Source organism: Cervus elaphus, chromosome 23, assembly GCF_910594005.1.
Source record: "Cervus elaphus chromosome 23, mCerEla1.1, whole genome shotgun sequence".
Classification (NCBI taxonomy): domain Eukaryota; kingdom Metazoa; phylum Chordata; class Mammalia; order Artiodactyla; family Cervidae; genus Cervus; species Cervus elaphus.
The window spans coordinates 59,483,214-59,499,650 of NC_057837.1; the positions used below are offsets into that span (position 1 = coordinate 59,483,214).

A 16,437-nucleotide genomic window follows, 5' to 3' on the forward strand; every position below is an offset into this window, starting at 1 on the left:
CCTATTCCTATATCCTATATTATATCTTATATTCTTGTTCTTCCAATATCTTTTTTCTTCTATTTCTGTCACTACCACAAACCTCCTATCAAAAGTCTCTGCTGCTGTGCATCTGAGACCATTTCTTCTGAAGCAGTCTGTCCTTGCCCTAGTCCCCTACCTTTATTTTCATGCCAGAACCAGGTGGCAGAGGAAGAACTGTAAGCAGAGGGAATGAGAATGGGAGAAGCACTATTAATATCCCTTCCTAGGGCTATGACAGGATTCCTGTCACTGCTGCTGGAGCTGCCAATGGTAAGAGGGAAGAAAAACTGTGTCCGCTGGAAGGGAAGTGGAAGAAGAAGAGAAATTCTCCATTCCCCACTGCTCCTTCCTCATTGCTATAGAAGCTGTTGGCCCCCTTTTCATCTTCAACCTGTCTCCAAGCTTCATTCCCCAGCTGTCATCTATGATTGTGATTAAGTTAGAAGCTTCCTACAATATAGTTTACTTGACTTTTCACTTTAGCTTTAAAAATTTTGCATGAGTATCAGTCCAGTTCAGTTCAGTAGCATGAGTATAACGGGGTGCATTTGATTCTTTAATATACATGTTTGCGGAGCCCTATCATGTTTTCCTTTTTAATTTCTGTGAATATTCCACATTTTAGACAGTTTCTATTATGCAGTTAATTTACAGAAAAATTGTTTGAATTTTTGAAAGATTTGAAAATGATTAATCAGAATCAACATTTTTCTGTGTATTCAAGTTAACTGTGATCCCATTCCTGACTATATTTCTTATCTGTTCACCATTTCTGAAAGTAGAATAAGAAAGGAATTGAAGGCTAAAGCATAAATTCAGGTAAAGAAAGAAAGAATGTTCAAACTACTGCACAACTGCACTCATCTCACACGCTAGCAAAGTAGTGCTCAAAATTCTCCAAGCCAGGCTTCAACAGTATATGAACCGTGAACTTCCAGATGTTCAAACTGGATTTAGAAAAGGCAGAGCAACCAGAGATCAAATTGCCAACATCTGTTGGATCATAGAAAAAGCCAGAAGATATCAGAAAAAATCTGCTTTATGGACTACGCCAAAGCCTTTGACTGTGTAGATCACAACAAACTGTGGAAAATTCTTCAAGAGATGGGAATACCAGACCATCTCACCTGCCTCCTGAAAAATCTGTATGCAGGTCAAGAAGCAACAGTTAGAACTGGACATGGAACAACAGACTGGTTCCAAACTAGGAAATGTGTACGTCAAGGCTGTATATTGTCACCCTGCTTATTTAACTTCTATGCATCATGCGAAATGCTGGGCTGGATGAAGCACAAACAGGAATCAAGATTGCTGGGAGAAATATCAATAATCTCACATACGCAGGTGACGCCACCCTTATGGCAGAAAACAAAGATAAACTAAAAAGTCTGTTGATGAAAGTGAAAGAGGAGAGTGAAAAAGCTTGCTTAAAACTCAACATTAAAAAAACGAAGATCATGACATCCGGTCCTATCACTTCATGGCAAATAGATGGGGAAACAATGGAAACAGTAAGAGACTTTATTTTCTTGGGTTCCAAAATCACTGCAGATGGTGATTCAGCCATGAAATTAAAAGATGCTTGCTCCTTGGAAGAAAAGCTATGATCAACCTAGACAGCATATTAACAAGCAGAGACATTACTTTGCCAACAAAGGTCTGTTTAGTTAACGCTATGGTTTTTCCAGTAGTCATGTATAGATGTGAGAGTTGGATTATAAAGAAAGCTGAGCACTGAAGAACTGATGCTTTTGAGCTGTGGTGTTGGAAAAACTCTTGAGGGTCCCTTGGACTGCAAGGAGATCCAACAGTCAATCCTAAAGGAAATCAATCCTGAATATTCATTGGAAGGACTGATGCTGAAGCTGAAACTCCAGTACTTTGGCCACCTCATGTGAAGAGATGACTCATTGGAAAAGACCCTGGTGCTGGGAAAGATTGAGGGCAGGAGCAGAAGGGGATGACGGAGGAGGAGATGGTTGGACGGCATCACCGACTCAATGGACATGAGTTTGAGCAAACTCTGGGAGTTGGCGATGGACAGGGAAACCTGGCGTGCTGCAGTCCGTGGGGTCAGAAAGAGTTGGACATGACTGAGTGACTGAACTGAACTGAAAGTAACATTGGGAAAATATTGGAAAGCACATTGTTTCCAACTATATTTTTAATAAATATGTTTTTCAAATAGAAATTAAAAATAATTTTATTGGTAATGGATCCTTAGATATTCTTTCAGATTCAAGGCTGGGCTTCCCTGGTAGCTCAGCTGGTTAAGAATCCGCCTGCAATGCAAGAGACCCCGGTTCGATTCTTGGGTCAGGAAGATCCGGTGGAGAAGGGATAGACTATCCATTCCAGTCTTCTTAGGCTTCCCTGATGGCTCAGCTGGTAAAGAATCTGCCTGCAATGTGGGAGATCTGGGTTCGATCCCTGAGTTGGGAAGATCCCCTGGAGAAGGGAATGGCTACCCACTCTAGTATTCTGACCTCGAGGATTCCATGGACATATAGTCCATGCGGATGCAAAGAGTCGGACACGACTGAGCGACTTTCATTTTCACTTCAGATTCAAGACCGCGGTAATTGGTGGCTCTAACACATATTATTCATAGAGGTAGGAAGGGTGAATTTATGAATAGAAGGAAAACATGGGCATATTTCTTTTTAATAGGTGTATTGTCTAGAGTTTTTAAGGATTCCTTGATATATTGAATGTGAAGCCTCAGCATATGACCAGGTTCAGGTATAATAATTTATTCAGTGCACCATGCAAAATACTATTTCAGCATGAAACTACTTATATTGTGATTTACTATAATATCGTAAACTTCTAGAAAAACTGTTTTGGATGGAAATTATGTATTACCCTGCAGTACTGCTGCATACTAAAGAAGATATAGAGTAACATAAGATGAAATATAAACTATAAATGTAAGAAGATAAACCAGAGTCTCAATTTTCTTTCACTATGAATGTCAGGAAGATAATATTTTTATGATTCTCTTTGATTAACTTACATCAGAGTTAATGTTTTTATTGGTATCCTCATGAGAACTACATTTTGATCCATCAGTCACTTCCTTCCAAGTTTTAGGTTGACTTAACTCTTGCAGGGAATTTGGCTCTTCCATCATGGAGGTCTCTGAATTGTTAAGGAAGTAAAAAAGATTGCACCAAAGTATCTTTCAAACTTAAAACTGGAATATGGTTTTTACGAAAGAAAAGTTTTGACAGACAACTTAGAATCCACGAATTTAAGGATGCACAAGTTTTCTTATAGCACCCCAAGTCTCACATATTTATTTTACCTTTCCCCTCATTTGCCTCTTTATCACCTCTACTGCATGTTCCACCAACTATCTCCTCCACACTCGCTCCCACACATTCAACTCTCAAGACAACATGGATAGCTCAAGCCCATCTTGGTATATTGTTCAGCAGATTTTAATGCCTTCAGGAAGCAGGAGTTCACTCACCACAATAATAAGTTGGTTTTATTATTCCTTTATAGTAGTCACAATAATAATTATTAATATCTCATGTCTTTTCTGGGGGATAGAAATATCTATGTCTCAGGTTAACAATATTGTTTAAATGCTATTCTTATCAAGTGATTTCTCAGGTTAGTTGTCTTAAAGTGATATGTTATCCTTCTAGATATAAAATATTTCTTTATCAAAGGCTTATGAGTACTAGCTTTGAGGGTAGGAGAGGTGGGAAAGAGTGAGATTAAGAATAGCCCACAAAGTATACATACTTCATCTTTTTAAGGTGGTTTGTTGGACAAAAGTTAATTTGCACATAGAAAAATGCAATGCTGATTTGACAACTTCTTTTAAGTATTCTTCTAAGAGCATTTACATTTGGGAATATGGAATTAGATCCCATCTTTATTTTGAAATGTAAAATCAAATTTTTGTTTCTACAACATTCCCTCAACACCAACAGAATTAGTATGTCTCACCTACTATATTTTCGCTTCTCATTTCTTCCCTTACTGACTCCTTCTGTATCAATTTTCTTCCAAGTTTAAAGCCAGAGGACACAAAGCATTTTGTAAACAACTGTAAAAATATACACTTTTTCTCATTTTATGTACAAGTAAAGCAATTCAACAAAATACAAGCACATATGCTAAAAAGTAAAAACTATAATTCATGTACAGGCATCGAGCAAATTAATTCAAAAGTAAGGGGGTATTTTTTCACGGGTTTAAATTCTGTTGCATATATGAATACAAATATGTATTTATTTATCACCAAACATTTCACCCATGTCAAAGTATGGAAACTGTTACCATTTTCAGTTTAGCATGAGTCAAATCCTGGGCAGCAGTTGACAGAAGTGTATCTGCTCCTCCCTTTTGCTTCCACATCATCAGTCTTTGGGTAGGAGGTGCAAGTTCCAAAACCATGAGTGTGTCCGTAAAGGAAGTAAGCTGTCTATGCATAATTTTGCTACTGATCTCCTTGACTGGATCTATGAGCAATTTCCTGTTTTTACCTTTTCTTTTTTCAGCAATATCTAAATATAAGAAATATGTACAAATGTGATAGGTTGTACACCTCTGTAAAATGATATTCTAGGCACTGCATATCTAAGAAATGTCTAACACAATACACCCTACAGAGTTGCCTTAAGAAAAATCCCCTTCTTTCTACTGAAAATTATCCTTTTAAGGTTTTTGCACAGCTACTGTGTCTCAGCAACCAAGGGTTAACACATTTTGTAAACTGCTTGGGAGGCAGTTGACCTACTAAGTGGAGAACTGAAAACTGTGGAGCAGGGAGTACATTGAGAGGGAAGTCACTCAGTTTTGAAATTCCTTAAAATAACTAACAGGATAACTTTTTAAAAAATTACTGATAGATTAAATATTGATTTCTTTATTTTTCAGGATAAATTTTTGAAACATTAATTTGTATCTGTCCAGTGCATTTTCCCCTTTCCCACTGAAATTCATATGTAAATTCCAAGTAGATAGCTAGGGTCATGGGATTTGCTCCTTTAACTAATTTTGCCAGGTAAAAAGTAGAAGTCAAGCTTTTCCTTAGTAAAGATGCAACAGTTGGGGGATGGTTAGATTTCTTGGACAGGGTGGAATTCTGAGATCAGATGGAGCCAGAAGGAACCTGCTTGCTGATGTGTCTCAGTAAAATCCTAGGAATATGACAAGATTCCAAAGAGGCTGGCTGCGTGATGACCACAGAGACTATGCAGGCTGGGACACTGGGTATCACCAGGTGGTATGGCTGATGACCAGAGGTTCCCTTCTACCTACTGTACCCCTCCTTCAAACCTGATACTACATGGCTCAGGGCAGATAGGGGAGCTATGCAGATTGAATTTCTTGCCAACCAAGTGGAATAGGGGCTCAGAATTGAATTCTGTAAAGAAAAAGTTAAATGCTTTATTCTTTGCATGCCTGAATTTATAAACTGAAATTCATATCAAAGATAATACTTAAAACTAGGATATGCTTTAAAGATCTAGGGATATGTTCGATTCATATCCAGTGCCTCTATTTGGATCCTTTCACTCTGTCTTATTTTAAATATTCAAACATTCATTTGCATGTTTATCTTCCCAATCAAATTTTAAGCTTTTTAAAAGAGGAACTATGTCATCTTCATTTCTGTGCTCAGAATAAATGGCTTGATAACTACTAGAACTGAACTCAGGTTTAAATTTTCCAGTTTCCCAAACTGGATAGATGGTTTGATCAGGACTGGATATAATAAAATTATCATCTCAAACTTTCTTCACATTCTTCCCTTATTGTATTATAAATGTTATTACTAGATTGACTACCTCCTACAACATTTTAAGAATTATCAAAATATCTCAGGGTAAATAAGATAGTAGTGCCTCAAAGCTAAAATAAAAACATGAATGATTCTGACCTGAAGCATCAATTGGGTCAAGGGTAAATTCTTCCTCTTCTTTTGATACTGTAGTTTCATCCATTTTTTCATTTTCAGGTGAACATACACACTCTGGATTATCTGGTTCTACTCATCAACATTGCCATAAAAGGATTTATTAAAAAAATAATGATTATGTTGCAAACTAGAAGACTATATGAGAATTAAAGTGAAAGATTAACTGTAGATTTATATTGCTAACTGGAGCCACAAATGAATTTTTAGAATCATGTGTTTAATAGCGTTGAAGAGGTTCAGAGATTATATAGTCTGGGACCCACAGTGTCCAGGTGGGTCAAATATTAATCACCCACTTTTGCACCTGTGACATCTAAGGCTAGGCTACAGTCATGGCAGAAGTAAAAACAGTGGTAGGAACCACAATAAATGACTGACATAAATTTGACAATATGTCTGCTAAAAACTGTATTCTGTTAATGATTATTTGACCCATAAAGGATCATACATAACTAAATTTTTATTGCCCATCTCTTTCATTTTAAATTTATACTACTGTATTAGAAAGCAAATGCAACACACAAAAGTGAAAAATCAAAATGGGGCTAGTCATTTTTTTATTTTTTAAGAAAAATCAGACTACAAAGACTTCAAATCATCTGAAGTACTTTCACAATCAATTTCAAGTAGAAAATATCCCCATATTTGTGATTTCTATAAAACTGTATGTGGATCATCAAGCCATGTTAATATTAATGTGGTATTAATGTTAATAATAACAATGTTAATGTCAAACATTAATGATGCTTTTTACTATGTAACATATTATTTTAATGATTCAAAAGCAGGATATTTTGCCAGACTATTTAAATATGCTCTCATAACAAATAAACCCAATCCTGATTAAACACCCATCATTGTACTTTTCTCAAAACTTAATTTTCTATGCTCTATTGTCGAAATCATGCTAAGAGTTTGAGGGACAACTCTCTTTAATATCTTTCACTATACTATACTGCTACTTAAACCTAGAAGTTTTGAGGCTTAATTTGAATAATAATATCTATTCACTTTCTACACAAAAGAAAATTCCTACATACCCACTACAGTATTAGGAGGCTCAGGAAGCAGGGAAATTTCTATATTTAAATGCATTTCTTCTGACAGGATATTCTGATCATCTTGCAGTAGATTGTCTTGAAAACAAAATAAACACTTTTCTTATACAGAGCTGAATCTGTCATTTGTTCACTAAACACTTGATAGCTTAGTATGCAACGAGTTGTCAAGGGATATAAAAAAGAGTGAACTCTACCTAATTAGATTTGACTGGTTACATGGACTACCATGGGGCTTCCCTGGTGGCTCAAATGGTAAAGAACCCACCTGCCAATACAGGAGATGTGGGCTTGATCCCTGGGTTGGGAAGCTCCCTTGGAGAGGGAAATGTTAACCAACTCCCTTATTCTTGCCCGGGAAATCCCATGGACAGAGGAGCCTGGTGGCCCATGGGGTCACAAAAGAGTCGGACATGACTGAGCGATTAAACAACAACCTAGACTGCCATATTTCATGCAGTAGGATATGAAATTTTATATATTTAATTTCCTTTCCTTTATTAAACATGTATTTTTAAGAGTTTAATGTCAGAAAATATTTACCAAACTACCAAGATAGTAGCCTTGTTACAAAGCCATGTTTAGATTTCAAATCAAGAAATAAAAGTTCTCAAACCCCTTTAGTAGAGATCTAAGGTAAAGCCACTATTTTTCATAGTTTTCAAATTTCATTAAGTTTGCCATAACCAGCCTTTTATTGTAAATTAGATAATTAAAAAAAGATTTGATATATAAAGGTCAGTATCATTATAATTAGGTACATTTAGACTTCCCAGTTTTGTCTATCCTATTTCTATGATTACAGTAAGATCACAATAAAATAATAATATAAAATGCTAGACAGATCCTTTAGACTAGCCGTCCCACAATTTTTGCTAAAGAAAACAATGTTTCTAGTATACGATCTAGTATATTTTGTGAGGAGTACACTAACCTCACTTCTTCCTCTCTAGAAACTAGAAATTTGTAGAAAGAAAAACAAGAACCTATATGATAAATGTATTTCACCACCTATATAATAAATGTGTCAAAGATGGCTATTTACTTAGATCTAGCCTAAATGTTTAAATATACTATAGACTTCGAAAACTTATGTAAAAAATATTTTAATCTATATGACACAGAGGCATATCCGAAATTTCTGTTTGTTGGAATAAATCTTGCAGTTTGTTATAGTAATTTGACTGAAACAAATATCCAGTTTCTATATGACCAGAGAGCATACCAATCATTTCTCCTGCAGCTCCTTCATCTCCAAATCCATCTCCACTGCCACAGAACAGAGATTTTTCTCCAATGGGGCTTTCAGAACTATGTTCAAGTAAAAGACCACTGGAACTCAGCAATATGTTGTCATCAAATAAGCTATGTCTTCTGAGAATTTCAGGTTCCTCCCCTAAATAAATACATATCATTAATACTGAGTTGGTCATAGCAACACAAAATTTTAAGGTTAGAAGCTAGAATTTAGATATCATCTTGTATAACTCATCTCATTTTATAGATGAGAAAAATGAGATCTAAAAACTTACTTGAATTATTCAAAGAAGACAAACAGATGGCCAGTAGGCACACAAAAAGATTCTCAACATCAATAATTATTAGAGAAATGAAAATCAAAACTACAATGAGGTACCACCTCACACTGTCAGAGTGGCTGTCATTAAAAAGTCTACAAATACTATCATATGTAAAATGGATAGCTAGTGAGAAGGTGTTGTACAACACAGGGAGTCCAGCCTGGCACTCTGTGATGACCTATAGGAGTGGGATGGGTGGGGGAGAGGGAGGCTTAAGATGGAGGGGATATATGTGTATTTTGCCTGATTTGTGTTGTTGTACGGGGACTTCCCTGGTGGCTCAGATGGTAAAGACTCTGCCTGCAATGCATGAGACCCAGTTTGATCCCTGAGTTGGAAAGATCCCCTGGAGAAGGGAACGGCTACCCACTCCAGTATTCTGGCCTGGAGAATTCCATGGACTGTATAGTCCATGGGGTCGCAAAGAGTCGGACATGATTGAGTGACTTTCACTTCACTTCACATCACCACCAACCCTTGCAGCCCTGGTGTCCTCATCTGTAACCAGGTGTTTAGTGACCTGAGACTCTCTGAGCTCAGATAATCAGACTTTCATTTCCAGCGGCCCTACCTTGGACAAGTGCTTCAACAACCATATCAACTTCCTAGAGGTGCTGTGGGGATGAAAGCAGACAGTTATTGTGGACGTTCAGGGCAGTGCCCACACACTGTCAGCACCATTCCAAAAGGCTCCCTGGGACTTCCCTGGTGCTCCAGTGGCCAGGACTCCATGTGCACAATGCAAGGGGCCTGGTTGGGCCATCCCTGACTGAGGAACTAAATTCTGCATGCTGCAAATAAGACCCAGAGCAGCCAAATAAATAAATATTTACAAAATGCTCCTTGGAACCCTGGTTCAGCCACTTACTAGCACCATGACCTTGGAGAAAATCACTTAAACCTCATTGTGCATTAAAATCTGTGCTTTGAGATTTGACAAACTCTTGGGAAGCATTTTCTTCCTCCTGCTGGTTGTGGATGCATTTTCCCTGCAAAAAGTTGTTAAGATGCTTGAAGAAGTGGTGGTTGGTTGGTGAGAGGTCAGGTGAATATGCTGGATGAGGCAAAACTTAATAAAGTTTTTGTTCAATTTTTGAAGTGTTGGTTGTGCGATACGTGGTCGGGAATTGTTGTGAGAATAACTGAGCCCTTTCTGTTGACCAGTGCCGGCTGTATGTGTTGAAGTTTTCGGTGCATCTTGTTTTTTTACTGAGCATACTTCTCAGATGTAATGGTTTCACCAGGATACAGAAAGCTGTGGCAGCAGGCCACCAAACAGTGACCATGACCTTTTTATGGTGCAAGTTTGACTTGGGAAGTGCTTTGGAGCTTCTTCTTGGTCCAACCACTGAGCTAGTCATTGCCGGTTGTCGTATAAAATCCACTTTTTATCACATGTTACAATCTGATACAGAAATGGTTCCTTGTTGCACAGACTAAGAGAAGATGACACTTCAAAATGACTATTTTTTTGATTTTCAGTCAGCTCATGAGGTACCAAGTTCATGAGGTACGCACTTACTGAGGTTTTCACCTTTCCAATTTGCTCCAAATGCCGAATGACCGTAGAACGGTCAACACTGAGTTCTTTGGCATCTTTTCACGTAGTTGTATGAGGATCAGCTTCAATGATTCCCTCAATTGTTGTTGTTCAATTGCTTAGCTGTGTCCAACCCTTTGTGACCCCATGGACTGCAGCATGGCCAGGCTTCCCTGTCCTTCACTATGTCCCAGAGTTTGCTCAAACTCATGTCCATTGATTTGATGAGGCCATCTGACCATCTCATCCTCTGTTGCCCCCTTCTCCTTCCCTTAATCTTTCCCAGCATCGGGTCTTTTCCAATGAGTCAGCTCTTTGCATCAAGCGGCCAAAGTATTGGAGCTTCAGCTTCAGCATCCTCTCAATTGGTCACTGTCAACTTCCAATGGCCAGCTTCTACACTTCCCATCTTTACCTTATCTCGTCTCCTCTGCAAAATTTCTTGAACCATCATTGCCCTGTATATTCATTAGCAGTTCCTAGGCCAAGCATGTTGTTGATGTTGTGAGCTGTCTCTATCGATTTACAACCCATTTTGAACTCAAGTAAGAAAATTGCTCTAATCTGCTTTTTCTGTCTAACATCATTTCCCTAGTCTAAAATAAATATAAAATAAACAGCAAGTAATAAGTCATTAGCAAGAAAAAAACACAAAGAAATGAGCATTAAAATGATGTATAACATAACCACATTTATTTAAGAATGTATTCCAATGTCAAACAGCAAAGTTCAACAACACACAACTGCAATTACTTTCACACCAACCTAATATTCAGCCATTTAAAAAGAACAAAATAATGCCATTTGCGGCCACATGAGTGCAACTAAAGACTATCATACTAAGTGAAGTAAGTCAGAAAAAGAAAGACATATGCCATATGATGTCACTTGTATGTGGAATCCAAAATATGGCTCAAATGAACATACCTACAACACAAAAATAGACTCACAAACATAGAGATCAGACTTGTGGTTGCCAAGGGAAGAGAGAAGGAGAGGGATAGACTGGGAATTTGGGGTTGGTAGACGCAAACTATTACATTTAGAATGGATAAATGACAAAGTCCTACTGTATAGCACAGGGAACTACATCCAATCTCCTGGGGTTAAACCATAATGGAAAAGAATATTAAAAAAAAAAAGAGGTATATATGCATAAGGGCTTCCCAGGTGGCTCAGTGGTAAAGAATCCACCTGCAATGCAGGAGATGTAGATTTGATCCCTGGGTCAGGAAGATCCCCTGGAGAAGGAAATGGCAACCCACTCCAGAATTCTTGCCTGAGAAATCCCATGGACAGAGGAGCCTGGCAGGCTACAGTCCATGTGGGGTGCAAAAGAGTCAGACATGACTTAGCGACTAAACAACAAAAGTTTATATGTGTAAAACTGAGTCACTTTGCTATACAGCAGAGATTGGCACAACACTATAAATCAACTATACTTCAATAAAAAAGAAAAAGAGAAAAACTTATTTGAATTATTCAAGTAAATTCATCCTGCTAATCAGTAAAGACCAGATTTCTAGTCTAATGCTTTTCCTAATACAATGAGGAAAAACTGCCAAAATACTAGGATTGAGCTTTTAGTGGTGATACAATTTAATAACTTCCCAGAAAATTATTATTGGCAGTAGAATTATTTATTCTACCTTAGGTGGGTCATATCCTGCTTGATCGGAGAAGGCAATGGCAACCCACTCCAGTACTCTTGCCTGGAAAATCCCATGGACGGAGAAGCCTGGTGGGCTGCCGTCCATGGGGTTGCTAAGAGTCGGACACGACTGAAGTGACTTAGCAGCAGCAGCAGCATCCTGCTTGATCAAGTATTATTTCATATTATTTCAAGGACATTAGAGCTTCAGTTGTTTGAGTTGTTAGTCCAAAATGAGGGTTTGGAATATAAGGAGTTATGTTTGCCTTCTATATAATGGAAAAGTAGGTAGAATATTAAAGAATGGGTTTACAACATTGTTTAGTATTTATTGAACGACTAAGTAAGTGGTAGTCACTCAGTCGTGCCCGACTCTTTGCGACCCCATGGACTGCAGCCCACCAGGCTCCTCTGTCCTTGAGATTTTCCAGGCAAGGATACTGAAGTGGGTTGCCATTTCCTTCTCCAGGGGATCTTCCCAACCCAGGGATTGAACGCAGGTCTCCTGCACTGCAGGCAGGTTCTTTACCAACTGAGCTACAAGGGAAGCCCATTGAACGACTAGGTATTAGGCAATATGCTAGGGGTTGGAGACACAGCAGTAAGAAAGACAAAATCTGGTCAGCTGAGACTTCCCTGGTGGTCCAGTGGTTAAGAATTTTCCTGCCGGTGCTGGAGACATGGGTTCAATCCCTGGTACAGGAAGATCCCACATGCTGCGGAGCAACTAAGCCAAGCACCACAACTACTGAAGCCTGCGCTCCCTAGAGCCCGTGCTCCACAAGAGAAGCCATCACAGTAAGAAGGCCGTTCACCTCAATGAAGAGTAGCCCCCGCTTGCTGTAACTAGAGAAAGCCTGCACGGCAATGAAGACCCAGTGCAGCCAAAAAGAAATAAATGAGTAAACGTGTGTGTGTGTCCAACTCTTTGCTACCCCGTGAACCCGCAGCCCTCCAGGTTCCTTTGTCCATGGGATTTTCGTGACAAGAATACTGGAGTGAGGTTGGATGCATGAGACAAGTGCTCGGGCCTGGTGCACTGGGAAGACCCAGAGGGATCGGGTAGAGAGGGAGGTGGGAGGGGGGATCGGGATGGGGAATACGTGTAAATCCATGGCTGATTCATGTCAATGTATGACAAAACCCACTACAATACTGTAATGTAATTAACTTCCAACTAATAAAAATAAATGGAAAAAAAAAAGAATACTGGAGTGGGTTGCCATGCCCTCCTCCTGGGGATCTTCCCAACCCAGGGAACAAATTCTCTGATTCTCCTGCGTCTCTTGCATTGCAGCTGAATTCTTTACCACTGAGCCACTGGGGAAGCCCAAAAAAATAAATAAATCTTAAAAAAGAACACCTGGTAAGCTAAGATAAACTGAGTGCTTATTATGTGCATGCATTATATTATGTAGTAGAGAATACTATTACAGTCCTCAGTACAGACAAGGAAATATCCACAGAAAGGTTTTATAACTTGCCTACAGTCATATCCTAAGAAGTGATAGAGCCAGGATCTTAACCCAGCAAAGACAGTCTTCATATCAGTGTTAGAATTCTGCCAAAATGGAGACTTATGACAGAAAACTCCTAAGACACTGACAGCAGCAGATAAAATGAACTCCCTGCTTCAAACAGACCTGCTTCCAGATTGGCTGTCAGTACATGCATATCCCTTTCTTGGATTTGAGTCTCTTGGTCCAAAAGTCTAAACCTTAGAGATGAGAGTCTAGCAGTCTGAAAATCCTAGAGGTTAGAGGTTGGTCCTCTCTTCCCTTCATCTAACAACCCATGTTAATGCTAATCGATAAAGAAAATCATGAAGTATCACTGCAAGACCCACATTTCTTCTAGAAAAAAAGCTAAAAAAGGCAACTTTGACTGCACTGAACTAAAGATTTGCTCAATAGAAGAGATTAATTTTTCCAAAGAACTAAAAATATTGTTCTCATCTTCCAGGTACACCTTGATAGCCTCCAAAAGAAAAATTGGTCTTGGTCAATACAACAATAACATTTATGAATAGTACCATATTCTGAGCACTGAGCATCATGAGAACCTGAGATTAAACCAAAAAATTAAGGAAACAGTCTTGGTTTCACTTTTATTTTATAATCCAGAATAGGATGAAATAATATTAAACATCTCTTAGAGGACATTAGGTTTGAGCTAGTGTTTGAAGGAGAGAAAAGTTCCTTATTGGTAGAAAGTACTGAAGGAGAGAGTATGGGAAATAACTCTGTGATGTTGCTAGCAATATCCCAATTTTACAAATAGGGCAGTAAGGCTCAGATGAGCTAGGTGATCTGCCCAATATCACACAGCAAATCAACAGAGGAAGCTCAGGCTCAAACCCAGGTCTGTCAGTCTACTCTGAACATATTCTTCCCACCTTCTTGAACTGTAGAGGAAGACAGAATTGAGAACAATTAAACTGTATCGGGTGACTGGTACGACAATTGCTTGACTGGAGCAAAAAGTCTGTATTAAGGTAAAACAAAGTTAATAGAATAAAGATGATGATAAACCGGTAGAGTGCCTTGAGGATAGGCAGAAGTGTCTATCAGTTAGTTATAAGGACCCAAGGCACTTAAGAGGAATGTGACATGGAAAAAAAAAAAGGAATTTAAAGACAATTGCTCTTGCACAGATGTATAAAATGTGGGAAGAGACTGAGAGACATGTCCAACTTAAAAAAAAAAAAAAAAAACAACGGACACTGGGATGAAGCTTAGAGAAAACATAATTAAAAGTGATCCTAAAGCATCAGGGCTGAAGAGTATTTACAGGGAAATGTATATAAAGTGCCTTGGGCAGTAAGAACTACGATTAACTCTACCAATGTGTTAGATTTCAAGGTTTGGGGTAACAGCCAGTAAGAGATGTGTGCTACTCGAAGTAGGGTCTGTGGACAGTGATGATCCACAACAGAGTAAATACACAAATTATAGGTAAATATTTACAAAGTTTTAAGATAATGTCATAGAGTAATTTTATACATGTTGGATTTAATAACAAAAACGTAAGGCTTATATGTTGATTTAAAATTTTTTAATTTTTCTAGTAATTCATTTTTATTATATTTTACAAAAGTATCACTCCATGACAGATCAGAAATTGACAAAGTATAAAATTGGTCCTTCACCATAGCTCATTTGAGAAACACTGCTATAGATCATAAGAGTTATGGAAGAGTCAGGATGAAAAGCGGAGGTTACGATGTAGCTCAAACATTACTATCCTGACCACCCTCCTCCATCTAAGACAGGTTTAGGCCATCCTTCTCCTATGCTCACGCATTGAGCATTAAGAAAATCAAAGATGAATATGACACAGATCTTCCCCTCATGGAGTTTTCAGAATAATACAGACCAATACAATAAATGTCATGATACAAGTCAGAGAGTGGTAAGTGTCACAAAAAAGAACAAATACTATAAAGTTAAATTACACCATATAACTTCAATTTGAAAATACATTAAATAGTTTCTATTTCCCAATCAATGTATATTTAGTGTGTATTTCTTCCTCATTTCCAAGATATTTTAAAATCTTATTATTGATATCATATTTAAAAGAAATATATTTTAAAGACTCTGTATGCAGCACACATGCAAAGCCTTGTGTACATGTTAACTATAACAACTGTTATAGTTGTTCTCTCCCAGCCTGAAGTTCCTTGAAGGCAAGAAATGCTTCTTTAAACTCTGCATTGCCCATCCTGTGACAGTATCTGACATATGGTAGATATTCAGTAAATGGTTGTACACTGAGAAGGGAAATATAGGCTAAGACTGAGTCTTAGCATTTGACACCTATATTAGAAAAAGGCAAAGATAAACTCACTGCAGGGGTTAAATTCATATATCAAAAATTCATTCTACAGATATTTCTGCTGGCATAGAAATAGCTTTGGTGTTGTTTTATTTATACAACAAAAATGAAAATATAACTGATTATGACTTGTAGCTTTAATTTCTCAAATGTTCTCACCAAAGCTTCCAGCGTGGAAAAGTAGATCATTGCCATAATCTTCTCTAAGTGTGATTTCTTCTGGTTTGCTTTGGTTCTGAATAGAGCATTCTGAAACATCAATAGCACTATGGAGAAATACAAGATTGAGGGAAACATGTGAACAGAACACAGTGACTTTGCAGTATACTGAGAAACAAACAAAATCCTTTAAAAAACAGGTTTTATTACAAAAATAAAGGAGAATTTGCTCAATAGTATTACTTACAAACATTAGTTTATTATACATGCATATCATCTTCAGGTTGTCAAATCCAACCAGTAATTCTCAATCCTTATTTTACTCACCATAATCAACAGCATTTGAAATAGATGTTCACTCCCTTCCTCATGGAACACTTTCTCCTCTTAACCCCTGCAATAACTACTGACCTCTACCACACTACTGTATCTTGATTTTCTTTCTGCCTCATTGGTTGCTCCTTTTCCATCTCCTTTATTAGTTCTTCCTCATCTCCCAGACTATTAACTAATAAGAATGAATCAATATCCAGTCTTCAGATCGCTCTCATCCCCCCACTTTCTCTCCTTCCTTCCCCTCTCTTTAAAATCTACACTTATTCCTTTAGGGATCTCTTATGACTTATGGTTAAAGTTCCATCTACATA

General features: G+C 37.9%; 1 protein-coding gene across 1 annotated transcript in view; it reads right to left on the reverse strand.

The window, feature by feature from the left end:
- RAD21L1 (RAD21 cohesin complex component like 1) overlaps positions 1-16,437 on the reverse strand; it is a 34,218-nt gene that overhangs the window by 9,177 nt on the left and 8,604 nt on the right. Inside the window, exons 5-7 of the mRNA XM_043884900.1 lie at positions 15,791-15,897; positions 8,249-8,419; positions 3,041-3,165 (exon numbers count right to left, since the gene is read on the reverse strand). Coding sequence (XP_043740835.1) covers positions 3,041-3,165; positions 8,249-8,419; positions 15,791-15,897 — 403 coding nt within the window. The remainder of the gene's footprint in view (positions 1-3,040; positions 3,166-8,248; positions 8,420-15,790; positions 15,898-16,437) is intronic.